The sequence below is a fragment of the Aureococcus anophagefferens genome, assembly GCF_000186865.1.
Source record: "Aureococcus anophagefferens unplaced genomic scaffold AURANscaffold_40, whole genome shotgun sequence".
Lineage (NCBI taxonomy): Eukaryota > Pelagophyceae > Pelagomonadales > Pelagomonadaceae > Aureococcus > Aureococcus anophagefferens.
Genome location: NW_008705597.1, coordinates 101,215 through 127,728, shown reverse-complemented (window position 1 = coordinate 127,728; position 26,514 = coordinate 101,215). Strand labels below are relative to the sequence as shown.

The 26,514-nt window shown below is 52.4% G+C and overlaps 7 protein-coding genes across 7 annotated transcripts in view; 5 read left to right on the top strand and 2 right to left on the bottom strand.

Moving 5' to 3' along the window:
- Nucleotides 1–182: 182 nt before the first annotated feature.
- AURANDRAFT_67480 (hypothetical protein) lies at nucleotides 183–3,854 on the top strand (the record flags this gene model as incomplete). The annotated part of the gene is made up of 12 exons (XM_009042991.1): nucleotides 183–335; nucleotides 536–742; nucleotides 773–838; nucleotides 1,266–1,460; nucleotides 1,643–1,783; nucleotides 2,281–2,310; nucleotides 2,459–2,565; nucleotides 2,706–2,758; nucleotides 2,824–2,882; nucleotides 2,929–3,003; nucleotides 3,043–3,097; nucleotides 3,286–3,854. The coding sequence occupies 12 exons, from the start codon at nucleotides 183–185 to the stop codon at nucleotides 3,852–3,854; spliced, it is 1,710 nt and encodes a 569-aa protein (XP_009041239.1).
- A 1,929-nt stretch (nucleotides 3,855–5,783) lies between these two features.
- On the top strand, nucleotides 5,784–6,446 carry AURANDRAFT_67479 (hypothetical protein; the record flags this gene model as incomplete). The annotated part of the gene is made up of 1 exon (XM_009042992.1): nucleotides 5,784–6,446. The coding sequence occupies one exon, from the start codon at nucleotides 5,784–5,786 to the stop codon at nucleotides 6,444–6,446; it is 663 nt and encodes a 220-aa protein (XP_009041240.1).
- Nucleotides 6,447–7,532: 1,086 nt separating this feature from the next.
- On the bottom strand, nucleotides 7,533–8,991 carry AURANDRAFT_67478 (hypothetical protein; the record flags this gene model as incomplete). The annotated part of the gene is made up of 3 exons (XM_009042939.1): nucleotides 7,533–7,742; nucleotides 8,032–8,439; nucleotides 8,467–8,991. 3 exons carry the CDS (start codon nucleotides 8,989–8,991, stop codon nucleotides 7,533–7,535), a joined length of 1,143 nt encoding a protein of 380 aa, XP_009041187.1.
- A 545-nt stretch (nucleotides 8,992–9,536) lies between these two features.
- On the top strand, nucleotides 9,537–13,348 carry AURANDRAFT_67477 (hypothetical protein; the record flags this gene model as incomplete). Its single annotated transcript, XM_009042993.1, has 7 exons — nucleotides 9,537–9,607; nucleotides 9,648–9,687; nucleotides 9,925–10,034; nucleotides 10,132–11,168; nucleotides 11,262–12,125; nucleotides 12,963–12,973; nucleotides 13,232–13,348. 7 exons carry the CDS (start codon nucleotides 9,537–9,539, stop codon nucleotides 13,346–13,348), a joined length of 2,250 nt encoding a protein of 749 aa, XP_009041241.1.
- A 643-nt stretch (nucleotides 13,349–13,991) lies between these two features.
- On the bottom strand, nucleotides 13,992–17,765 carry AURANDRAFT_67476 (hypothetical protein; the record flags this gene model as incomplete). Its single annotated transcript, XM_009042938.1, has 1 exon — nucleotides 13,992–17,765. The coding sequence occupies one exon, from the start codon at nucleotides 17,763–17,765 to the stop codon at nucleotides 13,992–13,994; it is 3,774 nt and encodes a 1,257-aa protein (XP_009041186.1).
- Nucleotides 17,766–17,942: 177 nt separating this feature from the next.
- On the top strand, nucleotides 17,943–24,283 carry AURANDRAFT_67475 (hypothetical protein; the record flags this gene model as incomplete). The annotated part of the gene is made up of 5 exons (XM_009042994.1): nucleotides 17,943–18,865; nucleotides 19,243–19,592; nucleotides 20,042–20,385; nucleotides 20,466–20,475; nucleotides 20,553–24,283. The coding sequence occupies 5 exons, from the start codon at nucleotides 17,943–17,945 to the stop codon at nucleotides 24,281–24,283; spliced, it is 5,358 nt and encodes a 1,785-aa protein (XP_009041242.1).
- A 1,417-nt stretch (nucleotides 24,284–25,700) lies between these two features.
- Nucleotides 25,701–26,514, top strand: part of AURANDRAFT_67474 (hypothetical protein) — a gene marked incomplete at both ends in the record, with an annotated part of 3,286 nt that continues 2,472 nt past the window's right edge. Inside the window, 2 exons of the mRNA XM_009042995.1 lie at nucleotides 25,701–25,802; nucleotides 26,380–26,437. Coding sequence (XP_009041243.1) covers nucleotides 25,701–25,802; nucleotides 26,380–26,437 — 160 coding nt within the window. The remainder of the gene's footprint in view (nucleotides 25,803–26,379; nucleotides 26,438–26,514) is intronic.

Genomic DNA, 26,514 nt, shown 5'->3' with positions numbered 1-26,514 from the left:
GTGGGGCGTTGTCAGTGACGTCTGGTCGGTTGTCGTTCACACTTGGGCTTGTTGGATCATGCTATTCAATCGATACTGCCTGCTCATCCGCCTTAGTAGCACTGCACACGTGCGGGACGGCTATCTAAAGTAGAGAATGCCAGAGCAGTGTGGCGCTTGGGACGAAGGTCCTCAGCGAGGTAATGAACACTGTGACAGCGATAGCAGGAATGACATCGTCACGCGGGCGATGCCACACGTTCGACCGCCAGGCTGATGGATACTGCCGTGGTGAGGGTTGTGGGGCTTATCTACTTGCACTTGACTCTGGGAATAATGCTCTTTTGGGCTCGGCGGTTCAGTAGGACGGCCCGAGTGCGAGCCTGACTGCGCCCAATGGGCTATCGTAACGCCGGCTAATCAAGGCAGTCTAGGATGGTGGTGCCCGAGGTCAGACGCTGGAGGCACACGGCACAGGCACGGCACTCGGGGACCCGATTGAGGTGATATTATCGTGCTGGATAATCGCGTGCCGCAACTTCTGCATTTGGTTTAGGTGGGTGCCGCGGTTGGAGTTTTGCATGGTCCAACAGAAGGCGCCGAGCTTGCGTTTTCAGTCCAATGTGCATCTCTGAAATCAAATATTGGTCACTTGGAGGCGTCTGCAGCCGCGGCGGGTCTGGCTTCTGTATTGCTCACATGTCTCGGCACGTCGGGGGTGACTGCGAACGCGCACTTAAAACGGTCGCTTGGCTGCATTTCAGTGGAGTCCTGATCCATCAGAGTCGCACAGGTTAAACGCACACTTGTCCTCGACTGTAGCTGCGTCGTCTTTTGTGGTGCCTGTGGAACTGGTTGGGTGAGCCAAAGACGGTCATGGAAAACAATGATGTTCACGCCTGAGCTCATTCGGCTTCAGTGGAACCATCGCACATGGGGTATTCCTGTATCTGGAACGTTTCTCATATGGTTAACCTGCGAAAACCGGATCTCACCACCGCTCACGGAGTCTCTTGCCCGCATAGACCCGCGGCTCAAATTGTCCAGAGCAATGATACTAACGTGATCATGAATTGAGCATCCTCACAGAGGACCTTGTCTAGCATATTCGCAACACTAACGGCGCAACTGTCTCCCTTGATTCTCCGTTCCAGCAAAGCCCTTCTTCCTTTCCAACTTTTGATTAACAATCTTCATTCTTTTTCCTGGGGCTCAAATCAAGCTAAGTGACACATTTGATAGGTGACCTGAATGCTTAGTTTGTAGTTGAATTGCCAGTCACATAGCTCTTTGACACGCCCACTATTGAGTCTTTAGCACCTCATTTCATGGCTTTGTGTAGTGTTAGCTATTCGAAGGTCAAAACGATTATCGAGAAGACTTTGCGACGATACACAGCGTCACCTATCGACATGCGTGACGGGCTTTGCAAACATTTTGAATTGAATTTGAACTCGCGAGAGCTGGATGAAATACGGACGGTCTAACAACTTGCAAACTCGATTCTCGAGCAACGAAGATCATGATTGCCGTAACAGGCTTAGCTTCGAAATGCGCTCGATTTCACGATTTAGCCCCTTCAACACGTATCTTAGCCACTGATATCTTGCGAATGCTCAAAACTCACGAAGAAATCGGTATTTTTGTTTGCGTTTCCCCACAGCGGCTCAGACTACCTGGTGGGTCTATTTGGATCATCGCACTCAATTTTGCTGCTTCCAGATTGGCACTTGTTACTATTTCAAAACAATTAAGATCGTGCAACTCAAAATCAAAAGCCGCAAACCGACGAATATGGACACAAGTACGCATGCCTGGTTGAGTTGAGAAATGTGTCTACAACTCAGGCCGAAACCGTCTCATCAAAGCTGCGTCTATGAGACTTTTTCGCGCATATACTTGAGTGGTCCTCTCCAAGGATGTTAATTGGCGTGTCTATTCTACATGCCTTTTCCGAATGCTTCGTGTGAAATTTGGCGTCGATTTTTTTGCGTCCGTAATATCTGCACTTGGTATGACATTGGATCGAGGTAAAAAATGTAGCACGTGCTCCCGCAGTAAATGACGTTGACTTGGAAGAGCATTGGGTGAAATTTAACTGACAAATCGCATCTTGTTTGAGCAACTTGAATCATCACTTCTCTTTTTAAGTCAAGTATGAAGACCTTGTTGCAAATCCATTATCCGTGTTGCAGCCTCTCTGATTAGACATAGCTTTGAGTGCAGACGACTGTGTGATGCCCGCGCCTCCTACATCACATCCGTGTTGAACAAGATTGCGATTTGATACTCTACAAATAGGGTGGTAGCTTGGCTACAGATTCTCAGAATGTCAGGAGTTCCTATTCATTAATGCAGATGCCATCAATCAAGCGATTGTGTGGCTTTAAAGGGGCACTTCTACAGTTCCAGTACTTTCTCTATTGCACGGAGGGCTTGGCATTCTAGTTGCAGTCTAATTGTCATCATATTTGCATAGGTCATTGCCAATAATTATGCTCTAAGCGCCAGACTTGGTCCTGCCCATCAAAAATTATTTTGGGTCTATGTGCGCACGCTCATCACACTATCAAAAACTAATTCTGGGTGAGCTCAGTGGTGGATTTTCAAATTAAATTCATCTAATGGGCTACTCTCTTTCTGGACCACTGGCACTTTTGATTTCCACTGGCCGTGTGGGACTGTGATGTTTGTCACTGATCCTGGTTGACCCTGCTCCTACAGAGGGATGAACACGTGAAGCTCGAGCGGTCAGTCGAACATGGAGACGAGCTGCTACGTACGAGTTTGTTTTTGAAAGACTGCTGCACATCCCTGTAACTTTTCGTGATGCCATCGAACTAGGGGACATAGGATCAACCCACGTCCTCGAGGAATATGCGGGGATGGTTGCACCTAAATACGTAATCGAAATCTCCACTATAGTCGATGTGGCAATGATCCTCATAGAAGAATATGATGCATCGTATGGATCATGCTCTGCGACAAAAGGACATTGAGTTGCGATCTTTTCGACGGCTGACGGTGACTCTTTCTTCCGGCAAATGAAATATAATTTTTCAGATTCTGATGACGTCTATGGATGGATCAACCTATTGCACAACTGAGCCATATCAAAGTTCAAGTTGTCCTCGAATCATCTTGATGTGTTCACCCGCGAAACGTCCCTGCTTCAGGTATCATCCGTGATTACGGCTTTGTATGACAATTGTACTGAACTGGATACGGTTGCGTCACTTCCACCGAGAAGCGCCTGGCATGTATTTTCGTTGGAACATATGGGGTTTAAAGCAGGCTGAACATCAGGGGGTCTTGCATTTTCAAGGGGGAATGTCGGACGGGTGGATACAGGTGAAGTCATCCCACTCCTACTCTTCGCACACGGAGGAGGCTACAACCGAGGCATTTGGACATTGGTATTGCGCGAACTTCAAAACAACTCACATGAGCTTGTGCATTGCTGCGAAGTCATAGCATTTGACTGGACCTCACACGGATCTTCGCGGCAACTTTCGCCAGTTTTTGACCAAAACGACTGGGGAAAGATTCTCGCTGGCGACGTTAGAGAACTCCTCGATGACATAGGCAGCATTGGACGACCAACTTATGGCGTTGGGCATGGCATGGGAGGTACTGGGTTTGCTTTGGCAGAGATCGCAACACCCGGAACTTTCGATGGCATCTTGCTCCTCGAGCCAATGATAGCACAGCCGCAGGAACCTCCCACTATTGCAGAGAAGGAGTCGTTAGCCGCAGCCATAATGAGTCGTCGTTCAAACCTTGACGATTGCAAGAGTAAAAGAGAGGTGGCTGACTCCTTGAAGGCGTCAGAATGTCAAAATTGGCAAGATGGCACAGTCGAAGCCTATGTTTAGTTCGGTGTGTCGGGCGAGTCTGATGGCACTTTGACCCGTAATTGCGCACCCATGGTTGAAGCATCGTTGTCACTTTCTCTCTTTGGAGCTCTCTGAGACACATTCTCGTGATTAAGTGAGATTTAGTGTCCGGTGCATCTCATGGCAGGATCTTGATCAAACAAATTCCCCACCTTGAAAAGCCGGTCCGTGAACATGATTGACATGCTTTCGCCAGTCGCTTCGGCATTTTCAAAGCCATTGCGTGTCCCACTCGACCTTGGTGAGGATTTCATTCCAATCAAAGTTGCCGCAGATGCTTATATGACTGTGCTTGATTCCGGGCATGATATTCCGATGGAGTGTCCAAAGTTGACCGCCAGCTCCGTCATCGCATCCATAGCTTGATTCACCAAAGAGCGCGGGCACTTTCAGAATTGCGGGACTGCCTGTGTGGAGATACGGGAACATGTAGCGGGGGGAGCCGCGACGAGTAGGAGCTCAAGTGTAGAAGTCGCTCCAGTTGAATCATCTGATCCCCTGAAACTAAGCTCGATCGCTGTTCTTCTGAAGCGGGACATCACCTAGTTATGATCATCGAACACAGCTGAATCAAAGTCAAGTGTGGCTCGCGGGGATACAATACCGGGCTTATGTTCCCCTTCTCGGGCTCGCGGGGATACAATACCGAGCTTAACTTCCCCTTCTGGATTTCAAGTAAGTGGTTCAGCGGCCGAGACGGCGTTGAGGCCTTTCAGATGCAACAAGAATTTTCCAAATCGGTGGTCATGGCGCCAAGATAGAGCTCTCCAAAGGTGCCCGTCACCATTGCCGAAGCCCTCTTTGCCATCGACTTTCTCGGTTTGATATCCAGCCATTCGATCCGCTTTCCTATCCCCACGGGCCACAAGTGATGATGCGATGTAGGAGCCGACGAAGATCCCTACTCTTGCGACTCCTCGGCATCAGTATAGGAAAATTGCCCGACCAGTAGTGACAGTAGTGACGGTGACAAGGACAGATGGGCCGGACTAACTCACCCTCTTGCGGAGTCAGTTTAAACATCAGTAATCACTAATTGTAGCAGAAAACACAGGACTGCTAGTGTTCGAAGCATTGACCGAACGCAATGATTTCTACTGTGAGCATGGGTTGGATGATGGATTCTTGACCTTAATTCTATTGGGAAAGGCGCTTTCATTGGAATAAGCTAGAGACCTCGTAAATTTCACGCCAAAAGGATACGATACCACTCGAGATGCAATGTGCAATCTAGTTGAATGGATATCCCCTCGTACTTTGATATCTTTCGAAAATCAGTTATCCGAAGCTCCCGTTTCTTACTTGGGATGATATATTATTCAGCCATGATTTTTGCATGTACTCTGTCATCCTGCTGGCGTGAAGTTCGCGAAATGCTGGGCGTACAACAACAAACGTGTCGATGAAGAAATCCGCCAATGCGCAACTGCGGTTTCTCTAACAGTGGCATTTGAAATGCTAGCAGACTCGCCCTTGAAGGTCTTATCAATCATACAGAACAAACTACTGCCAGGTGTGGTCCTCGAGGGCGGACGAGGTGATGTTGAATATACTGCGAGCTTGAGCCACAACAACAAGGGTTTGAGTCCAGAAACTCGCAGACTAACATGGCAGTTTGGGTTTGCTTCGTGTCTAGTCGAGTCAAAGACGAGGCTCATACATCTTAATGCGCAGAGCGGCCTGTTTCTATGGTTATAGCGCGGAAGTAATGGAAGTCTGCTAGAGCCAGCTGTGGTAATCGTGCACACTGCATTTGGCCTTCCTACTGGAGCCGGTCTCGATTCGCATCTCAGTAGCGAAGTACCTCTAATCTCCTTGTAAGCTCCTGAGCTCACACAGTTGCATCGGCAGAACACGGTGGGGATCACTCATCGAAGTCGATCGTACTTTTCTATCATTGCTCGGGAAATGAAGGCATTTCGTCAGAAACTGACGCTAGTTGGGTACTCCCATGGTGCATTCATCGCATTTTTGATGGTCAAAGATGCGCGAGAATTCAACATGCGCATAGAGTCCTTTTGTCTGGTCGACCCAACCCCGATTTCACGACGATCGTTCCCACAATGTACATACTTGCAGTTGCGAGCCGTCATGTATGATGAATTCTTTCAGAATTTCGTCGAGTCACATACAGGGTTGTCATATGCAGTTTTGTGTGGTAGCATTACTAGTGTCTCAGCACTAGAGATGGAAGTCACTAGTGCCTTTCCAATGCTACATACAGAATCATCAAGGGTTGTCGACTACTTCTTGTTTGTATCCACGCAGGAGTCGGTCGAGTTTATTCAGTCAAATGTTCACCGCACCAACAGAATTCTTTCCCTTTTTAATTTTGGCAAATACGCAGGGTCCATCTTGTTCTTAAAAACAGCGGGCGCGGGTCAACACTATCGCGCACTGCAGTATCACAAGTGGAATCACCCAGTCTACGGCTGGAATAGCCTTCTGAGATATGTCCCTGCGAAACTGGGGTCTCTTGAGGGAGGGCACTACGAGGCATTCCTCAATGTCAACCTGCAGCGAATTGGAAGTGCACTCTCGCGAGATGGTGCGGGTGATCACGCCCATTGAAAAGAAAAATAAACCAAGTGTAGTCCCTAGTAGTCCTATCGAATGTAGCAACATCGGGTTAGTTTTCGAGCTTATCTATACGTAGATACCAATACCGTGGGCGGGGCCGAGAAAGAAAGAGTGCAGTGTCATCTCCATAGTGTGACGTCGCGATAGTGAGGGAGCAGGGTAATATAAAATCATGGGGATGATGGCAGCTCAAGCTGGTACTCTATTCAGATAGATCCCTTTGTCAAGTTCCCCGGGGCTCGTTCAGCTCGCGGATGACACGCCACAGACCAGGGGCTCCACGATCCACCAGCAACTCAGTTATCTCAAGACGTCGGTCGACGCAAGCGTCGCGCAGCGGACACTGGTCCCATCCGCCCGCGTCCAGCGAGATGCCACCGCGAATCAGTCTCACGGCGATATCGTACGCACAGGGATTATTTGGATCAGGATGTCCTAGGATCCGAGCTCGCGTCAACCTGGGTCTTTAGGGCTCAAGGTGATGGAAGAGCTATTGGGCGGGTCTCTGGCTCAGAAGGCCAAGGCGCTGTGCGCCGGCCTGGAGGACGCGGGTCGCACTACGGCGGCAGCGAAAGCAGTGCTGGGCAAGTCGCCGGAGGACAACTTTGGCCGAGCTCTGCAGCGGGTGGCGCGGTCCACGGGCGCTTGCGACGTGGTCGCAAGAGGCACCTATGGCAATACGCTCGTCACCCTCCGAAAGGGCGCGGAGGACAGGATGGAGGAGCTGGCGCACAGGTCTGATTTCGGCAAGGTGCCGCCGAGCGCCGTGCGCGCGGGTCCGGCGTCCAAGAAAGGGGTGACTTTAAATTCGGTTCTACGGACGGGGTCGATCGAGGGGCTGCATTACTACAGTGTCGCGTTGGTTTACAGCGAAGGGGGATACCGGGAGTGGTTCGGAGTCCACCTTGGAGTCCACCTTTTCGATCACGCGGCGGCGGCGGATCCGAAGCGGCCATGCGGGCCGCCGGAGGCGCAAAGCGCCCTGCGGGCGATTGTGCGACATGTGGTGCAGCCACTGTGGAATTTCGTGTCGCCTACGGATCAGAACGGGCCGATGGAGTTTATAAGTCTGGTGTTTCACTGGTTGGATATGGGAGTCTCGGCCGACTTCTGTAAAGTCCACGCGGAGTTTCTGAAAGGCTGTAACAGCGGGTTAGACGGGGCCGTGAAGGACCCGCCGAGGATCGCAGTGTTACCAGAACACCTGCAGGCCCTCATCCGGGAGGAGGTGACTGTGGTCCTGAAGGCATATGAAGTTCCAGCGCCGTTTGTCGGTAGGTCCAGGGACTGGCAGCAGCAATATCCATCGGAATGGCGCGCGGCAATACAAAGCCCGCATGCTTTACGGCTTGCACTGTCACCGTGCGGCAAGACGATCTGCCCTGGATTTCAGCTCCCCACGGAGGACGAGCCGCCTGAATTCTACAGGTTCCCCTGTGCCGTGGAGAAACAACCGCCGAAAGGCGCCGACAAAGTCCTCCCTGAGCATCACAGCAAATGCGCACAGTGCACGTTTGGCTACCAGATAGTGATGCCAAAGGAAGGGTGCAAACGACTGGCATTGCCGCTCACGTACCATGCAAGACGCGAGATCAACGCGGCCCCGAAATGCGATGACTGCTATGCGGAAAAGTTCGTAAAAGTTCAGTCCACGTATGATGAGATCATCAACAAGTTGGCAGATAAAGCAAACAAATGGCATCAGCACATGTGGATCAAGCAACAGACCAAACGCGCGCAGGACCTGGAAATTGCCACTTTCGATGGCGAACGAACGATCGTCGTGGTTACGGACTTTGCGAACCGCAACAAACTGTACGGGATCGCACAAGCCACCAGCGAGATCAGCCCTGCCGTTGGATGCGCGGTCGCCATCGTGCTTTACAACCCAGGCGAGCAAGTGGACGGGCAAGAAAGGCCCGTTCAGACGGACGTCTGGCGCATCTTTAGCGGGTCCAAGGACTGTGCGCATTACAATGCTCTCCTAATAGAAGAGAGTTTCGTGCACTACAGCGGCCAGGAACCACACAAAGAAACAAAATTGCGAATGCCAGAAGGAGGATGGGGAAAGCCTCGAGATAATCGGCTGAGACCGCTCTGAGATAGGCGCGCGCGCTTGTGCCGCGGCGTTGTACTTGTTGATGACCCCGCGCGTGCTACGCACGCGCGGCAGCACGTGATCCTCCTCCTCGTCCTCGTGCGTGAGGTCGATGACCTCCATGGGCGCGGGCGCAGCGGGCGTCGGCGCGTCGACGCGGTCGTCGTCCACCTCCTCCTGGTCGTCTTCCTGGTCGTGGTCCTCGTCGTCGTGGTGCTCGTCGTCGTGGTGCTCGTCGTGGTCCTCCTCGTCGTAGTCGTCGTCGTGGTACTCGTCGTCGTAGCCGTCCTCCGACGACGGCGGCCACCTCGGCGCGTAGAGGCTCTCCTCGGCTGGCAGGACAAGTTCGGGGGGGGGGGTGGAGGTGGTTGTCGTGGGGGTGGTGGAGGGGGTGGTGGTGGTATTCGGGGTCCACGTAGGGGTGAGACCAGACCACATTGTGCGGCGCGGCGTCGGCGTCCACAGCTGCCACCAAGCTCATCCCGTTTCAAGACGCAAGAACTGCAACAACGCAATAGACTCGTACGGTCTGGCGGGCGACGGCCAGTGGGATGACGGCGAGAAGATGCGCTTTCTTGGTGACGTGGGTGGCGATGTGGCGTTGGCGACGGCCTCTTCGCGGAGGAGCTGCGCTGGGTCACATGTCCGCGGGCTTAGGTGTGGTCTGGGGCACTGGTAGTATGTCGGTGGATGGGCCAATGCCAGAGGTAGGCGCGCACCGCGTGAGGCTCGAACCGCAGCGCCCGCGCGCCTTCCCCGCCGCGCCCGCGGCGACGAACGCCGCCACGCCGGCGACGGCGAGGCAGGCGCCCGGGAAGACGTTGGAATCATATGGCGCAAAATCTATGTTGGAACCAAGCAATAAGCCTTGTCGAGGACATGGTGAAAAATGGAGTCGCAAGTCTTGGTTCCATCATCATGCATTTCGCGTCGAAATCTTGGTTCCATCATCTATTTGATAACTTTTCTACGCGCATTAAGTAATGGGCGTGCGGGTTTTTCATCACCAGGGTATGGAGATGATCAAAGTGTCCATTGAGTGGTATTGGTTCAGGTAGCGTCGACAAACCCGCATTAGTTTGTTTCCATCATAGGCATGAATATTGGTTCCATCATGCTTTTCTCGACCACATGGTTCCATCATACCATTAATCTATCCGATTGGTTCCATCTTAACAGTCGCTCTCTATGCAATTTCTCTGCGGCAGGTCCCCAAAAAATCCAATAAATTGGGTCCATCTTGGTGTTTTTTCCGCCGATGTGAATCCAAAACTGCGTTATGGGGTCCATCTTGGTATTTGTCCGCGCCGGCAGGGTCCATCTTTGTTTTTTTTCACGCCAGCGGGGTCCGTATTGATATTTTCTCCAAAGGAGGCTGGTGTCGGGGTCCGTTTTGACATTGTTTTTGGGGTCCGTGGTGAACCTTCGTGCGAAAGAGAGGTCCGTTTTGACTTTGATCCTAAACTTTTATTTTACCATCAGTATGTTTGGTTACTTGAACCTGTAAGCGATGTTCCAGTCCGCTCCTGATCGTGCTCGCGTGATTCCTTGCGACGACACTCCAGCCCAAAGTCAAAGTTTGTGGAGAGACGCACGAGATATATTGAAAGGAGGGCAACGTAGTGTTGACACAGTCTGGTTTCTCAGACATGTCGGTAAAAAATACAAAAGGTACAAGGAGCGATCGACGCGTGAATTGCAGGCATGGGCGGTTAAGTACAAGACAAAGCAGGACATGTGTGAGGCTAAAAAGGCATACGAGGATATCAAATATAGAGACGACGAGGATTTGGTGCAGATTGCTGAGATGGTCCGTGATATGGCGCTGACAAATGGGGGATTCCAGGTCAAGCTTTGCCAGATGCTGGCGATGAAGAAGGCTCTTCTCCCGGAGAAGATCCGCGCTCCGTTGAAGGAGTGCTTAGACAAAGCCTGGAGTGTCCCTCTGAGTGTGATACTCCCCAACATTGAGCATGCTAAATATGGCTTTGGTTGCAATCACCACGAAATATTCGAGACTATTGAGTCTGAAGCAATGGCAGCAGCGAGCATCGCACAAGTTCATCGCGCCGTCTTACGATGCCCCACCTATCAAGAAGTTTTAGTCAAGGTACAGCACCCTGGCGTACGCGATTCTCTGAAGGCTGATGTAGCTATCCTTCCATACATGATCCAATTCATGGACAAAATTAATCCAAACCACGGCTTGCGGCCCTTCTTATACATGCTTTCCGCCATGCTCGAGCAGGAGGTAGACTTTCGCATTGAAGGTGCGAACCGAGAGCGGCTTGCGGCAATTATGGAGCGGAGCAAGTTTTCCAAAAGGAGCAAACACTGCACGCTTCGCTTCCCTCGCGTGATGTGGAAGTACTGCGCCAGGTCCGCGATGATCCAGGAATTTATGGAAAACGCCGTCAGCTTGGGCGACCGTAGGGTTGTGGAACGTGCGGGCATTCCGTACACCCTTGCCTTGGATGAACTTGTATCATTTTTCGCTGAGTGTTGCTTTGTGCATGGCTACATGCACAACGATCTCCATGTTGGTAATGCCCTGGTTCGCCTGGTGCCCGACGACGCGCGGTCTTCGACCAGAGTGCAGGCACTGGCACGGAAATGTATCAAGTCGCCATATCTGTATCTCACAATTCTTGTCACAATATATACCCTTGCTTTGCGCTTGCTTCTGTTGCTGCTTGACCGTATCATAGGCAGTGTCGTAGTTCTGTGTCCAATTGCCAACACCACACTTCTCCTCTTCAACAGATTGTTGCGTATCATTGCCAGTGCGGTCGTCTCGATACTTTTCGTTTCTATCAACATCTTATTTTTTTTCTTTGGTGGACATCTGCGCGTTTTTGCGGGAAATCTGACATGTCGTGAGATTTGTAAGTTTCTTGGAAAGAGAAATTCTCGAATAATTGAGTTTTACGTTGCACTCCACCAGCGAGCCAAATTGAAAGGCGATATGTATATTGCTGGAATCGCGAACATACACTTCGAGCTCATAATCATTGACCATGGCTTCCACACGCATGTTTCATATGAACATCGCTTGGCATGGTGTAAGCTTTGGGCAGGAATTGGTCTTTGTGACGAAGAGCTTCTGAAAGAGGGGAGTACTGACTTTGGCATAGATGATCAAGACTACCGGAAAATGACTATGATTTTAATATTATTCCCATACCCCGTCTGGCGTGACAGGCGTTTCTGCAGCGTATCAGAGTTCCTTGACCACCTCGATAGTAGCAATAAGCATGAGTACGGATATGCGGCATCGCAGTCGGTAAAGAACCAGAGACTCCCCAAACAGTTCCATCTCATGCATCGCACATCGCAGCAGATTTTTGCCTACTTTCATGCCGAATACGGAGTTGGCTACGAGGCAGCGTATCACTTTCTTGAGCACATGACCAAGTTTTCGCTTCTTGGTCTGCGCTTCCGAAACCGAGCAGGATCGACATTCCCTGTCCCAGGCAAGCTTCACACCGCAACTGGACAATGGTTTGATATTGAAAGCGCTGCAGTTGAAGATTATATGCGAACCCACTTTTTTTGGGATCGGCCCTCGAGCAGTAGCGGGGACCTGAATATCTTAGAGCTTACCCAGGCACGGAGAAGATGGAAGACGGACAGCGAGCGGGACACTGTACATTCCTCATAGAACTGATGCTGTACCTGGATTTCTACCTTTGCCCCGTCGATACATATGAACCTTGGCCTGTGTGACTTTGTTGCTGCCTTTTCCTCTGCAGTTACTTTCGCCTCTGCCTTGGTACCCTTTGAGTGCCCTTTTGGTGCCATGACTTGATCAGATGCTCATGCTGCTAATTTTTTCTGCAGTGATGCAAGGAGTCTGCTGTATTCTCATGGCACGCCCATGCCGTCAACCAACCCTGGGATTATCCGTCACCTCCGACCTGCTAAGGCGTTCTTTCCCTCTCCTCTCTTACTCCTGACTGTTGAAGAGCGGGTCACCCTGGCTCTGGACAACCTAGCAGCAGAATGGCGAACAATGAGGCTGCCATTGGTTGCGAATCATTTACGAGCTTGCACCGCTGTTCTTAATGTCTCTTTTGTAAGTGAATTTTGACTTTGGGTTTTGATAAAAAAGACAAGACAACAATTTTAGTCATTTTTTTATTCCTTCTTCTTCAACGACTGAAAATGACGCCTTGCTGTTTTTTTCTTGCAAAGAATATAGACTGACCTTGCTGTATGTCTCTCTCTCTATACACTACGGCACGCCCTCTACTACTACCCTACTACTATCATGCTAGTACTGTACCTACCTTAGGCTCGCTTTCCCCTCATTACAAGTATATGACTGCGGCCTTCTTCTTATCCCCTTTCTTTCTGGATATTCTAATAAGAACAAAAAGCAACTATTTCAGTTGCTGATGAAACTTTAGGTAGGTTAGAGGTTTAAGGTTTTAGGTTAGGTAGATTATGTAGGTAGTTCCGACTTTCACATAATGATAAAAATTGCAATCAAAAACTGGGCAGAACCTTGAACCTTGCAGGGTGATTTAGACCCTCCCAAAAGGATACAATTTTGAAATCATTATTAAAGTGCTATTCTGTCTTCTTCTTCGGTCAATTCAACCTTTCGTAAGCGATAGGAACCAGGAACCAGCTTATATGGCATACTTGCTATTGCTAGTATATACTATTTAAATAGACTTTAAATAGTCGCAAGAAGATTCTTGGATTGCGCGTGCGTGGCGCACTTCCAGTACCCTATTCGGGTTTGGTCTTCAAACGGATAGTTCAAGGATACCGATTTATATCAGACTAATTCAGTATCACCATATCAAGAATGATACAATAGAGGTCGGTTTTTCGGTTTGAAACCATGATTCGATTCAAGGGTGTTCAGGTTTGAAGACGAGATTTAGCAAGTGTGCAACATGATGCTCTATCATTTTTTCGCTGGTTTCGGAGGGGCCGCAGACGTGGCTGGAGAAACCGCGCACAGACATGCGTTGTATGCCTCGTAAGTCGCTGCATTCTCGCAATTCAGTATGTCGGACATGATGCTCTATCATTTTTTCGCTGGTTTCGGAGGGGCCGCAGACGTGGCTGGAGAAACCGCGCACAGACATGCGTTGTATGCCTCGTAAGTCGCTGCATTCTCGCAATTCAGTATGTCGGACATGATGCTCTATCATTTTTTCGCTGGTTTCGGAGGGGCCGCAGACGTGGCTGGAGAAACCGCGCACAGACATGCGTTGTATGCCTCGTAAGTCGCTGCATTCTCGCAATTCAGTATGTCGGACATGATGCTCTATCATTTTTTCGCTGGTTTCGGAGGGGCCGCAGACGTGGCTGGAGAAACCGCGCACAGACATGCATGGTATGCCTCGTAAGTCGCTACATTCTCGCAATTCAGTTTGTCGGACATGATGCTCTATCATTTTTTCGCTGGTTTCGGAGGGGCCTCAATTCGCTGGTTTCGGAGGGACCTGACACGTGGCTGGAGAAACCGCGCACAGACATGCGTTGTATGCCTCGAAAGTCGCTGCATTCTCGCAACTCAGTATGTCGTTCATTGAGACCGCATCTGACATCAACGGGAACATGCCTGCTTCTGTAGCGGTGTTTATAGCAGCAAATTTGCCTTGGTTGTCACGACCGACACACAGCGGATAGTTTCCATACGTGCTGTGGACATAAGTGAAGGCGAAAGCAACGCCCGCGGTCGTAGGCATGTCCACGACGGCCGAAATGTAGTATGCATCCATGACGTTTACCCAGTCCGCCTGACAATTTTCAAAATGTTCGAACTGGTAAAATAATGTACTAGCTTCCTCTAGCCAATTCGCCGAACCCGCCGCTATCGTCTCTATTGTACCGCCAACATCATTCGTGTTAACATCACGAACGCCAGCTAGACCGAGCGCATAATTCGCCATGGAGTCCATCTGCGATTCCAGTGTGCCCTGCAAGTCGTTTGCCCCATCGATCAATATCTGACCACAGGGAAAGGGGTTCATCATAGTCATGTACGACGTGATTTTATCGACGCATTCGTAGCCGACGGCCATGGGCTTCATGCTGTGTGCGTGGCACAGGAATTCTCGGATACCCTTGACATCGACAAAAGAGCCGTCATCGTAATAAAGATAGTTGCTCGTGTCGGCAATCACTGTGTTAGCCCCACAGCCGCTTTGTCCCAAAGAGCATTGTCCTGGCTCTTTCCACTCAGAAAGGATTACTCCGTGGGCTATCTGGTGCACATAGTGACCTCCCCACATACCAATAGACGGGATAGGGTCAAATTTGTGACGGAATGCCACGGAATTGGGGTTGGTGTACTTGCATGGCGTAGCTGATATTTTTTCGTACTCAATCCAACCCTCCTGGGTTATCACATCCGCTTGTTTCCACGACGAAATATGGTCGTCATACACTCTACCCCAGGTGCACAGCGCGGTATCCCCGAATTCGAATCCAGTATCATAGCACTCAATGTTGTGGTTGTCCGTTCGGAACGCATCAGAATATGGAGCAGTACCCTGATATGAGACTGGCGCCGCACCAAAAGTAACCAGTCGCGGGTACGAGAACGTGGGAAAGCCTTCACCAGAGCGCAAGCTGATATCGTACCAGTGCGGAATTTTTTTAGAGAACAACGTAGCGGCGGCACCCCCGAGGGAGTGCCCGGTGATGAATGACGGCTCTACCCCGTAACCACCGGTGCCCATGTAGTCGTCGAATCCCATCGCAATCATCTGCATTAGACAATCCTCGTTTTCGTTCATGTACCTGTAGTATCCACGAGGGATGATGAAGGGCGTTACTCCCAGCACGACCATGACTGGGACCTGATCGTTGTTGTACTGAATCATGGTGAGGTCCGTCGCCTTAGTCCCTTGGAATGAGACAACGTACTCAGTCTTGTACCCGTCGGCTCCGTCAGTTGTGCGCATTAAGTAACTTGCCCACGCATTCCCGATTTCGAACTTGTCAGTTACGGTCCCAACATAATGATCTAAACATTTGCCCCACTCCCTGTTGTACTCGTCAGATCCCTTGGGGTGCGCTTGTGCCGCTTGACATTTATACCACCCATCGAGGTCTTGTACTTCTGTCATGAAATAGTCGCAGGCGGTTGTGACCATGGTGTCCAGCTGTTGGCAAAAACTCTTGCTCATTTGCAGACGACGACGGGTGCTGTCGTCTCCGGAGGCATTCTCACTGTCGTCCTTCAAGTGGTGGGCCTGAGGTCCATGGTTCCTTCGAGCCTCTTGCACGAGCTTTTGCGTGAATTCCCCCCCCGGGAGCGGCTTCGATTCGTCCAAGCGTCTCATAGCTGCACATCCGAGGTCGAGATCGAAATTTTCACTTTCCCACATGTTGTAGCACGCGTACCGCCCCACCATGGCTTGTACACGGTTGTGGGAACCGAAGCCGTAACCACCGTTGCACGAACCAGGGAACAAGATGTGCCAGAAAGCCTTCGACATGAGCATTTCAGAATCCAATTTGTTCCCCTGAGCGTCAGTACCGCAACTCCAGCCACTACAATAATACAGGTCTGAAGGGAAATAGGAGAACGGGAAACCCTGGAAGTTGCTCCATTCCTGAAATTCGAGACCGACACCGGAGGAGCCAGAGAGCTCAAGGACGAAGCTCGAAGGGATAGGCGAACTCCCCGAAATCTCTGCAACGATACCGTCCATGTCGTTCACGTGCGTGTAATCGTACACGAATGTGGGGTCCGCGTTTCGAGTGGCGATCCACAGATCGAAGTGAGTCAGGTACGTATCATATCCGAGAGTCGTCGTCGTCATAGAGCAGCTTGAACATACATCTACCCAGTAAGTGAAGTCACTCGGTGCCAGAGATCGATCGTTGCGAGTTTCCTTATTCTTTCGTAGCTCACGAAACCGCCTTCGTGTGCGCATTTGGTCAAGGTATTTTTGCGCATCGGCTTCGTTAGAAAATATTTGCTGCAGTCTCTCGTTTCGATCGTTGGATGCCAACATGAGCCCGCGAAGCTCACGCGCGTAGGCATGGTCGCTGCCCGCGTGTAGGGCTTGGGCTAGTCTCCGCTGCAGGTTCCCCGAGTTGATACCGTTCATGAATGACGGCGATGACATATTGCCGTAATTGGTGAGGAACTTGATGCAGTCGTCAGTACTCAAGTCTGCATTTCGGATGAAATCGTCTGCTGCGCGCTCGACGTGTACCAGAGAAACGTGCTCGAAGTCGATCTCGCCGTTCGTTGCAACGTCCGTCACATCTAACGAGTTGAGAAAATCTCGAGTCTCCCTCGAGGGGGTCGTGCAGCCAGTCATCTTCCGATCAAGGTCGAAGGTAAAGGAACCGTTCCTAGTAATTAGCTTCGAACCTCCGGACGCATTAAAAAAATAAAAATCTGTGCGCTCTTCTAGCTGCGAAATCCGCAGGACCATCACATGGCCATCTTCCGTGTACGTCCCTTCGAGACGAGCGGCCATTCCAGGGCTATTTGATAGGACCTCCGACAAATCACCGCCGCCAAGGTCGGCCTGGTAGGTGGCCAAATCCGCACGGGCAAAAAAGCTACCCTCCGATAGGCGGCGGGCTTTTGAGTCTAGCGTGAGCAGCTCGTCGCGCGAATAGAGACAGGCGCCATTCTCGAGGCAGCTCCCACCACCGGAAAGACGGCGGACCGAGCTAGTATCAATAGGAGTTTCCACCTCTAGCTGATGGACACGCTCCTGTACCCAAGCGCGGGACTCCGCGGCCGAGATCTCTATGGAGATCTCATCCGAGGTCGTCTTGAGAGACAAGTGAGGTGCTTGCTGAGTGACACCATCGACGCGAACCGTCTTCATGGCGATTGAGTAACCTGTGACCTTGCGGTGTTGGATTCCAGAAGAGGTGGCAAACGTGAGGCCGTCAATCTTGTTGAGTTCAGCCGTGCCGAGGAGGGGCAGGTCGAGGAGAGACACAAAGGACTCTACGTCCGCCGTCGCGATAGCCCGGTCTTTGTTGTCGACGAGCGTGACGGAGTTTAGGTGGGACGAGCCGTCGGGGTGTAGGTCCTTGGTGTACTCGTTCCCGAAAACCACCACTCCGAAGATGGCGCCAGTGGCAGTCGCCAGCGCGAGCAAAGAGAGCAAAACCCTGCGCGTCGTCGACGCGGGCGGTGGCGGGGGCTGCCGCGGCTGGAGAACCATCTTCATGCCCCGGGGAGTCGTCTCGCACTGCTCAGGCGACACCATTACTGCCTCTGCCATCGTCGTAGGCTATGTTAGGTTTTATCGTCGGGTGACCAATTAGCGTCGTCAGCGAAATGGGCAGGAAAGATATATGAGGATACAGATCTGCCTGATTTCGCTGACAGTCGCAGTCAAAGGCCCCGTCGGCCATAGCGAAGTCGTCAGTGCCGTCCCACACCCATGACGGCTATGGTTGCGTTTGACCCTAAAATAGAGGCGATCGAGTCTGCCACTCTCACGGGGGCCGGGAGCAAGGCAGAGGCTGCCTACTTCGAGACGCGCGATGCGGCGCCGCCTCCGGGAATGTCGCGGCAGTCAACAATGCGATTCTTCAACAAAATTGTCGACGAGCAGAAGAAGACTAAAATCCTTCTGTTCTTCGGAATAATATTGTTCATGGTAGTACTATTTGCGCTCAACGTTGGCGGTGCGCTCATCAGCATCAAAATAACCAAGACGACGAAGTACACGGATGATTCGGCCATGCGGACCCTCGAGGGCAATGTTGTGCAGACTCGCCAGTTTAAGTCCTCTTGCCCCATCGACCAGATCCTCGAGATGAACGCCCAAGAGATCGCCGCGAAGGACTACATCGAATTTTCTGTAATCGCCCCGTCAGGAGAGGAGTATGAGGAGTACATGACTGTGTCGTCTGTGCACCACACTTTCTCCAACGGATTTGCGGATTCGGCGACTGTCAAGTCATACGATGGCGGCCTCTTCTACATCGACAACAACTACACGGTCACGTACACGCAGTCAGACTGGTGCCCTGACGGTTGCCGAGTGAAGCGTTGCGGTGACGACCGCCGGCGCATGGGCGAGGTGATAGGAGGGCGTGCTCGGCGCCTGCAAGACGATTCTTGTTGTGGCGATGTTTGGCGGCCCGGCCGTGCTTATCGATTTAACAGATGGCAACCGACATACTGGGTACCGTCTGGGTATGTGGGTGGTCTCCAGTGCCTGTGGGAAGATGAGTGCTTGAGCTTCTGTTCGGGAAACACCGCGTACACACCCGTCTCCGCGTGTAGCGACGGAGCGTGTAACGGAGCGTTTACGTTGCCGGACCCAACCCCGTTGCCGACGACGCCATCACCGTCGACGTCTCCAACTCCTGGGCCCACTCCAAGACCTTCCTTTAGTCCAAGACCTACCCCTGCCCCCTCTCCGAACCCAACACCCGCGCCGAACACTGCCACGCCCCAGCCGACGCCCCAGCCGACGCCCCAGCCGACGCCCCAGCCGACGTTTGCGCCGACGCCCCAGCCGACGCCCCAGCCGACGCCCCAGCCGACGCCCCAGCCGTCGCCCCAGCCGTCGCCAGTCCCGACGATTCTGTCCGCTTGCGAGAACATCGCGCTATTGGGTTCGAGTCTGTCCAATAACGGTTACAGCTGCTCTAACACCGGGCTTGTAAGTCCAGGGCTTTGGATTTCCGGTTGGAATTTTGCGAACAGCTTCGAGGATTACTTCGACGCAGTTTGTGGTACGTCCAACTGGATGTCCGGCCAGTCATGCCGCGATACCTGCAAACAGCGAGGATTCACGGTAGTACCCGATTGCATCATGACCCCGTTACCCCCCACATCAAACCCGACGCCGGCGCCGACAGACGTCCCGACGCCCCAGCCGACGCCCCAGCCGACGCCCCAGCCGACGCCCCAGCCGACGCCCCAGCCGACGCCCCAGCCGACGCCCCTCCCGACGCTCCAGCCGACGCCCCTCCCGACGCCCCTCCCGACGCCCCACCCGACGCCCCACCCGACGCCCGCGCCGACGCCCGCGCCAACGCCCGCGCCAACGCCCGCGCCAACGCCTGTGCCAACGCCTGTGCCAACGCCTGTGCCAACGCCTGTGCCAACGCATGTGCCAACGCCTGTGCCAACGCCTGTGCCAACGCCTGTGCCAACGCCTGTGCCAACGCCTGTGCCAACGCTACCCAAGCCAACGTCCTCGTGGAGCTATGTGAGTGCTTGCGTGCAAACTTGCGTCACTCCGGGGTGGCAGCTGTCCACGCCGGTTGGAGAGACAGATGCGCTGCTCCTCACACAAGTTTAGCTTTATCGAGATGGCACAAGCTTCGTCGGCAGCATGATATCCAGGTCCCCGAATCGTATGCCTGCTTCCCTCGCCCTTGCGCTCTTGCGCTCTTCACTGTTTTAACAGCCCTTGCTGCTACCTACTCACCCGATTTCAGACGCGGCTGCGAGCATATGCCTGCTTTTTGCGCTCTTCACTGTTTTAACAGCCCTTGCTGCTACCTACCCACCCGACTTCAGACGCGGCTGCGAGCATATGCCTGCTTTCCTCGCCCTTGAAGCTCTTCGTTGTTGCGACAGCTCGTGCTGCCGCCTACCCACCGGCCGGCGCGCGCGTACTCGGCCACCCGATTCCCGACACTCTCACCTTGGCAGCCGGACCCACCGTTACCGGGAGCACGAAAAGAATTCTCGAAATAGGTCTCGAAATAGGACACGCATTTCCCCTTGGCGGCGCGCTCCAACGTGAAATTTATAATCCCACAATCCCATATAGCTATGACTATTTTGAATACACGCCCTCTCCGAGTCGACTTGAGCCCATGAGCGCATGGGGCTCCCCTTCCTCGGTGCTGCCTCGGCGGGTAGCTGCCGGCGCTCCGGCGGTGGGTCGTCGGCCACGCCCCCCACCATAGCGCGTCCTCGCTATACACGATAATCCTAGCTGGCGTTCCGTCCGGGACGCCCTGAGCGCGCCACTAATTCCCCTCGACAGCTCGTGATTAGGATAATGATATATATCCACATTAAGGTACATCGAATACTGATTTCGCTGACACCAGTCGCACAACCTCAAAGAAGCGTCGCTTCGTGCCAAAGCGAACCACCATGTCTTCCTCCGAGGCCGTCATGGTCTCGCCTGAGCAGTGCGCGACTGCGCCCAAGACAGCGCTTTCCAAGGAGCTTGCACCGACCGAGGCGCAGTCGAGTTCGACTCGCTTGGTACTCTTGGCTGTGCTCGCCTTGGCCGCGGCGACGGGTGCCATGTTCGGCGTCGTCGTTTTCGGCAACGAGTTCACCAAGGACGTACATCCTAAGGGCTCGTCGAACATGAACTCGGTGACACTCGTGGACGTGAACGATCGAGCTATCGCCACGGCCGACGTCGAGTCTTACGTGTCGCTCCTCGACCTGCCTCTCCTGGGCACCGCGGAGCTCAACAAGGTCGATGGTATCACCTTCAGTACCTTCAAGGGCATCGAACACCACAAGGTGACGGGCTACTCCTTTACGAGGGAGACCGCCACCGTCGGCGACTCTACCGTCGATACCCCGCGGCTCTCGCTCCGCTCTGCGCCGGGCGTGACCATCGAGATCTCCGTGCGGGATTCCAAGGCGTGGGTGCGCGAGGAGGACGGACACCTCAAAATTGATACGGCCATCGAGACAACGTCCACTCGACGCCTGTCCAGTGGCGGGAGCTGCCTCGCCAATGGCGCGTGCTTGTACTCTCGCGACGAGCTCCTCAGCCTCGATGCCGAGACGCGCCGTCTCTCCGAAGGCAGCTTCTTTGCGCGCGCTGACGTCGCGGCATACCAGGTCGAGCTTGGTGGTGATGTTCTCCCGTACCTGCCCGCTTCGGACGACGTTGTCTCCCTGCTTAGTGGCTACTACATGGCCGATGGTCACCGCATGTCTGTTAAGATTTCGAAGTCGGCCTACAACACAAACTTCCTCCTCGTCAACGGCACCTCCGGGGACAGCAAGCTTATGAGCCGCAATGGCACGTTTGAGTTCGACAAGTACTCGAACATAGTTGGCTGCAACATCCCGCGGAAGAGCACCGATATGTTTCTCTCCTCCATGGACTTGAAGTCGGTGGCAGATGATGCTGAGATCAGCTTCGTCAAGGTCAATATCGCCTACTCGGCGACCGAGGATGACTTCATTCCGCACTCGGGACTCACTGAGTCGACCTGTGTCGACTTTGCCACCCGCAAGTCCAATATGACATCGCCCGAGTACATCTGGGGCCAGGTCGATGTGGATGGCAACACGCGCAAGCTCATTGCTCAACAACATGTCAGCCGCAAGGCGCGGCACGCGCAGAACAGGCGCGAAGCCGCCAATCTCATGTTCGGGGACAACGAGTGGAACCGTGAGCTCAAGCGACGGTACGATGAGGGTCACCGGAGCATGGCGGACGTGTGCCCGAGCTGCGATTACTCGGTTTCGACAGCCCAGACGCAGACCTACCTAACGCACTTCGACCTCTGGCTCGCCACTCGTTTGGCTGATCCTCTCTTCATGCACAGCCTCACCTACGACTCAGTTCCTGATGCCGTAAGTGACCTTTTCGCCGAGCCGAATTCCGGGATCGATTTCCAGTTTGTGATGGAGATGGCCGGTTCCCAGGGTATTTCTCAGACGTTCGCTAACTGGGCTCAATTCTTCTATTTTGGTTACCAAGATGTCCCGCTTGAGATCTTGAATGATGAGCCAAAGATTTACGACGACGACACCATGATGTCCAAGGGGTTTTTCCACGCCCTGCTTGGCGGCACGTGCAACGGAGGATATGACAACGGCAACTGGGCCATGGACAGCATAGAAATGAGTGACGTAGTGTTTGCGTGCAGCAATTACGAAAGTGATTTTCTGGGAGGCCTCGCACCACCAATGCGCCGTCTTGACGAAGAGGAGCCACGGAAAAAACGGAATCTCTATGAAGCTGCGGGTGTGGACAAGTTGGAGGATTTTATTTTTGATATTTGCTCTGAGCTCTCTAATTGCCAAGAGACTGATGACGCCGACGATGACCACTGGGGATGCGCTGACTCGGCGTGGAATGCCTTCTCCAAACTCAAGGTTGGCAACGCATGGGCCTCGTACCTCTACAAAGACACAGTCACGGCGAGCGGTTCCTTGCGCGAGTATGTCGTTGCGTTCCAGGGCACCAAGGCCAACGATCTCACGATGATTGCGTACAACAACAACCAGAAGCCGGTCATGGTTGGATTCAATGCCGACTATAGTATCATCCCACACGGATACTTCCTGTACGCGAAAGAGCTCATGGGGTGCATGTCGAGGATGGTCGACGTTGGCATGTTCTTGATGGTAGATGTCGGCGCGGCGCCTGCATCTGATTCGGCTGTTGCGGGACAAGACAGTGCCGAGCCGACCTTCATCACTGGACACTCGCTCGGTGGTGCGGCTGCGACGCTTTTTGCGAAATCCCGCCGGTATTGGACTGACCCTTCGTTCCGTTCAACTGACCTGCCTCCGGGCTACTCCTGGGGCAAATCCCCGAAGCTTGTCACCTTCGGCGCGGCCCCGACGCACTACGCGGACGAAAACTATCCGACCAATGGTATCGAATGCCTGGGCAACTACAAAATTGAGTCCGGTGAATTCGGCGGCGGTTACGGCGCAATGACCATCACAGACCTTGATGTGCAGTTCGAAGAATTCGATAAGACTAATGTGCCTTCAGTATGCGCATATGATGATGCCAAAAAAAAAGCATTGCTTACCACTGAGGGATATAACGCTTATGTTTCTGATGGTATGGGCGCGCCTTGTGCTAGTGCATCCCCGGGCTCCGTACGCTTCTTCCACAAGTTCGACCCTATCCCGTCCATCGGCATGTGGGAGGGCAAGTATGCACACTCCGTCGAGCACGCCGTCATGGTGTACGATGAGGTGTCGAAGGACTGCTCAGTTTCTGAGTCCGAGTGCCGCATCCAGGTGGATACGTCTAACGTTTTCGGCACGGTTGACCCCGAGGGTATCGTGAACTACCTCTGCACCAAGCACGGAGTCGATCCCAAGTCTATAGCAACTGGCTGCGTTGATGCCATGACGAGCTACTACACGATGCTCAACCCGTGGCCTTGTGCGCAGCTGCTCGCGAAGGGACTCATGAGCGAAATTCCCATTCCAGGGGCCCATGAGGCCACTGATGCCGTTTATAACTTGGACCACGTCGAGTTTCAAGTCGGATTCTATCACGTGGACGGCGACTCTTTCCGTAAGTGGTTCGGGTACTGGTTTGTCGAATTCGACAGGTATGAAGAGTGTGTCCTCGACTGGTTCGCGTCCATTGACACGGGTTACATGAAGGCCGTGGTTGATATGCCCGCGACGTACGGGCTCGCCTTCACGTTCTCTTGGACCCACAGCACGTACGGATTCTACCCGTTGTGTATTTCTGTATCCAGCTCGGGGGATGTTTCTGCTGCGGACTCGGCCGCCTCGGAAGGATTCGAGCTTCTCTCTGATTGCACGTCCTCTAGTGCGGAGGCAGCTTGCGAAGATCCCAGCGTGTCTGGATGCGCAGCGTGGGACATGGAGTGCACCCAGCTGTGTATCTGCGAAAGCGGCGCGAGCGGCTCTGCGTCTCACTGCAGCAAATTCAGCGAAGACGGCTGTGAGAGCACCTACAAGGGGGGCGAGGAATCGTCGGCCAAGGACGAGTGGGACGCGGCGAAGGGCGGCGAGGGTGGTGAGGGCGGTGAGGGCGGTGAGGGCGGCGAGTAGCTCTCTCTCGCATTGGAAGCGACGAGCCGTGAGCGCGACTCCGGCTATCTTCCGCAGTGTATTACGCCGCGATGTTTGATTCCATACGGGTTCCGGGTTTTGAGTGTAGGCCGCCCAACTCACTGCCCCGCTCCCCTGTAAGTCAATACGACTATGCTAAGCCGGTGCAATCGCCCCATATCCCCCGCCTGAACGATAGTATCACTATTACTAAGTGACACTATTTATATTGTCCTGGAACCAATACCCGCGGATATGCATGATGGAAACATTGTTTCCACACGCCTGCTGGAACCAATATGCCTATAAGCAAGATGGAACCAATACCTAATATATATTATCCGGAATGGCATGCTGGAACCAATACCCGCGGATATGCATGATGGAACCAATACATTTATGGAAACAACAATACTTAATATTGCATAAAGCGAGATGGAACCAATACGCTCGAATATGCATGATGGAATCAATATCCTCATATGCATGATGGAAACAATATGAGTTAATATGTATGATGGAACCAATATCGAGAGAACGATGGAACCGTACCATGTCATGAACTTAGACTTCATGCATATTCATGATTAACGATTGGTTCCATCATACCATTTCATACCATACTTGTTTCCATCATAGTATATATACACCCTTATTGGTTCCAACATAGTAATTTCCTTTTGAATTTTGCAAAGATGCTTTAGAGCGATAACGGAATTATCGTATGTTGATTTTGTATGTAATTCATAATAGCTTGGTTGGATTTGGTGAAATGTAGCTGTATGCGTAAAATTTCGTAGTTTTACAAGAATATAATGTGTTCTTTTCCCTTGACATCCAAGTTCGTAGAATCTTTGGAAGATGGATCCATAGTTCCAGGCGACCGGTACTCATTGTTCTAGCATCTCCAATTCGCCAAGTGCCTGGGCGTGCGGCTGGGGAAAGGGGCCACGCATTCAAGCGACCGCACATGCGGACGCAGGTCTACAAATCAACGTTCAATACGACAGAGCGTCGCATGTCTTTGTCGTCGTGGTGTCTCGGCTGCTTTTTCTTTGCACGATTTTGATTATGCTTCTCGACCTGCTCAAGAAATGCTCTATCGCGGTGCTCTCCTTGAACAAAGGTTAAGTTTAAAGGTCTTGTTGTTGCTGCAGATATATAAGCATCCAGTTGGTTGAAGAAACTCGCTGAGGGATCATCCGGAAACGCCCTTCCGTTAATCGCAATCAATTCGTCTGTGGGTTTTGGTTCTGGGAAAGTCTCGCAGAACTCAGGATACGTCTCTTTGACTCCTGCAAATAGTCGTCCGTCAGAACCATAACGACTTACAAATAGTTCGATTCCAATATTGTTTCTGTAAAAGCGTTTGTTATAAACCGCGCCTAACTGGTGCAGTGTCGAAAGCTGACCTTTGATGATCTTTATTGTCTTCCGGTACTCTTTTACGGGGTCTTTCGTTGTCTTCATCATTTTAGGGGTCAGTCTAGAACGTAGTGATCGGGCCATTTTGAATTCAGTTTTGGACTCTCGGAATAATCGGTACAATGGATCCTCGCCAAAATACTCGTGTTCCAGGTTTAGATCGCTCTTGACATAAATCATTACGATCTCGCCCTTGTCATAATACAATGTGGTTCATGGATCCATTGTGGTTCATAATAAAAGTAGCTTTCTAGTCGAGTAACTGCTCCTCCTGCTCTTCCTCCTCAAGACGAAGGAGCACCTCTTTGACGATCATCTTCGCCTTCCTCTTATTTGTTCGGGTCAGCGCCGAGTTGATGCCGAAGTGGTCTGCGATGGCCGCATAGACCTCCTTGATGTTGCGAAACAAACTACCTAAACGAGTTGTCCCACGGCCGTTGGTCGAGTAATCAAATTATTGATGCTGTGTTGAGTGCTGATTAGCTAACGAGATAGTAAACTCCGACACGGGGAGGCAGCCTAGTGGGGCTGCCCTGCCGTGTGAGGGTGAACTACCGAGGTTACGCAGTGGCGGTACACCGGCGTCTCTGTTATCCTCACGTCACCTCAGCTGCCGTAGTGTACGGGGGCTGGGGCTACTGGACGAACGGGCAGAGGATCTGCCTCACTAGGTCCAGGAAGACTCTCCGTCTATTACAGTGCGGGAAGCAGCTATAACAGGGTTAGAAAGTATTAAGGAGGGGAAGGAAATTGGGTGGCTCTGTACCAGCGAGCCACTAGGGAGATACAAAACTCTCTATCTCTCT